This window comes from Myotis lucifugus, unplaced genomic scaffold (genome assembly GCF_000147115.1).
Source record: "Myotis lucifugus unplaced genomic scaffold, Myoluc2.0 scaffold_3, whole genome shotgun sequence".
NCBI classification, from domain to species: domain Eukaryota; kingdom Metazoa; phylum Chordata; class Mammalia; order Chiroptera; family Vespertilionidae; genus Myotis; species Myotis lucifugus.
The window spans coordinates 7,661,103-7,662,692 of NW_005871051.1; the positions used below are offsets into that span (position 1 = coordinate 7,661,103).

At 34.9% G+C, this 1,590-nt stretch overlaps 1 protein-coding gene across 1 annotated transcript in view; it reads left to right on the forward strand.

Annotated features, from left to right (window-relative positions):
• The window catches only part of NBEAL1 (neurobeachin like 1), a 105,345-nt gene that overhangs the window by 41,149 nt on the left and 62,606 nt on the right, over positions 1–1,590 (forward strand). The window contains exon 15 of the mRNA XM_023760393.1: positions 1–152. This exon is cut by the window's left edge and continues 194 nt beyond it. Coding sequence (XP_023616161.1) covers positions 1–152 — 152 coding nt within the window. The remainder of the gene's footprint in view (positions 153–1,590) is intronic.

Consider the following 1,590-nt stretch of genomic DNA (forward strand, 5'->3'; position numbering starts at 1 on the left):
TGAAAAATCAAAATTGATGACCAAATTGATATCTGCGGGAACCCAGGACAGTGAATGGGGATGTCCCACATCTCTGGAGGGTCAGCTAGGGTCTGTTATCATCTTCTGTGAAGCAATACAGCCTCCTCAGGTGAAGGCATTATATTTAGCAGGTGCGTATATTAACATTCATACTGTTTAATTCAGCGGCTCTCCACCTGTGGGTCGCGACCCCTTTGGGGGTCGAATGACCCTTTCACAGGGGTCGCCTAAGACCATTGGAAAACACGTATAATTATAATTACATATATTTTTGTGATTAATCACTATGCTTTAATTATGTTCAATTTGTAACAATGAAAATACATCCTGCATATCAGATATTTACATTACGATTCTTAACAGTAGCAAAATTACAGTTATGAAGTAGCAACAAAAATAATTTTATGGTTGGGGGTCACCACAACATGAGGAACTGTATTAAAGGGTCGCGGAATTAGGAAGGTTGAGAACCACTGGTTTAATTAAACTTAGTTTTTTTCTGTTGCCTAAATCTGAAAGGTATATTTGTTTTAATTGAAGCTTAAAGGGAAGGGGGAAAAAACCTCCCACACACCATACTCCCCCCACCCCCTGGCATTATTGAGATGTTATTGACATATAACATATGTACATTTAAGGTATACAATGTGATGAGTTAATACACATATATATTGTACAATGATTGCTGTGGTAGTTAACACCTCCATCCACTCTCAGAATTACAATTTTTCATATGTGTTAATAATATTTAAGCCCTATCCAGCTTGACTCAATGGATAGAGCATCAGCCTGCGGACTGAAGGGTCCCAGGTTTGATTCCGGCCAAGGGCACATGCCTGGGTTGCGGTCTCGATCCCCAATAGGGGATGTGTGCAGGAGACAGCCAATCAATGATTCTCTCTCATCATTGATGTTTCTATCTCTCTTTCTCCCTTCCTCTCTGAAATCAATAAAGAAATATATTTAATAATAATAATATTTAAGATCTTTCTTAACTTTCAAGTATATTACATAGCATTCTTATTTTAATAATTGCATTATAGTTATTTTCAAAATTATAACTATTTTAGTAGATTGTTCAGGAGTTAAGCCTTAAGTAGCCATGTATATTAACTCTGCAGAATAACTTATTAGTGTCAAAATTTCTTTTATAGATTACATGGGAGATTTGAGATGAATGAAAATGTCCAAACCTTCAAAGTTTTTATTACTTTAAAACTCACCAAAGTATTTGAAGTTGAACATTATAATCCATATAAATTCCAAATTAATAATAAGTCATTTAGTGCAATTATCACAGCTCTATAGTTTTGATTTTATTCTTACAATTTTTCCTACTTATAATTCTGCTCTTGTAAATAATAATTATTTGTAATATAGTGTTAGTAATGATTGTTCTTAATTGTTGCATATTATATTGGATTCATAATGCATGATTTACTTAGGCTGTTCATAATTTTTAATATTGATATAAACATAAATATTCAATATTATAGGCCTGGTGCACGAAATTCGTGCATTGGGGGGGGGAGGGTTCCCTCAGCCAGCCTACACCCTCTCTGGGACCGC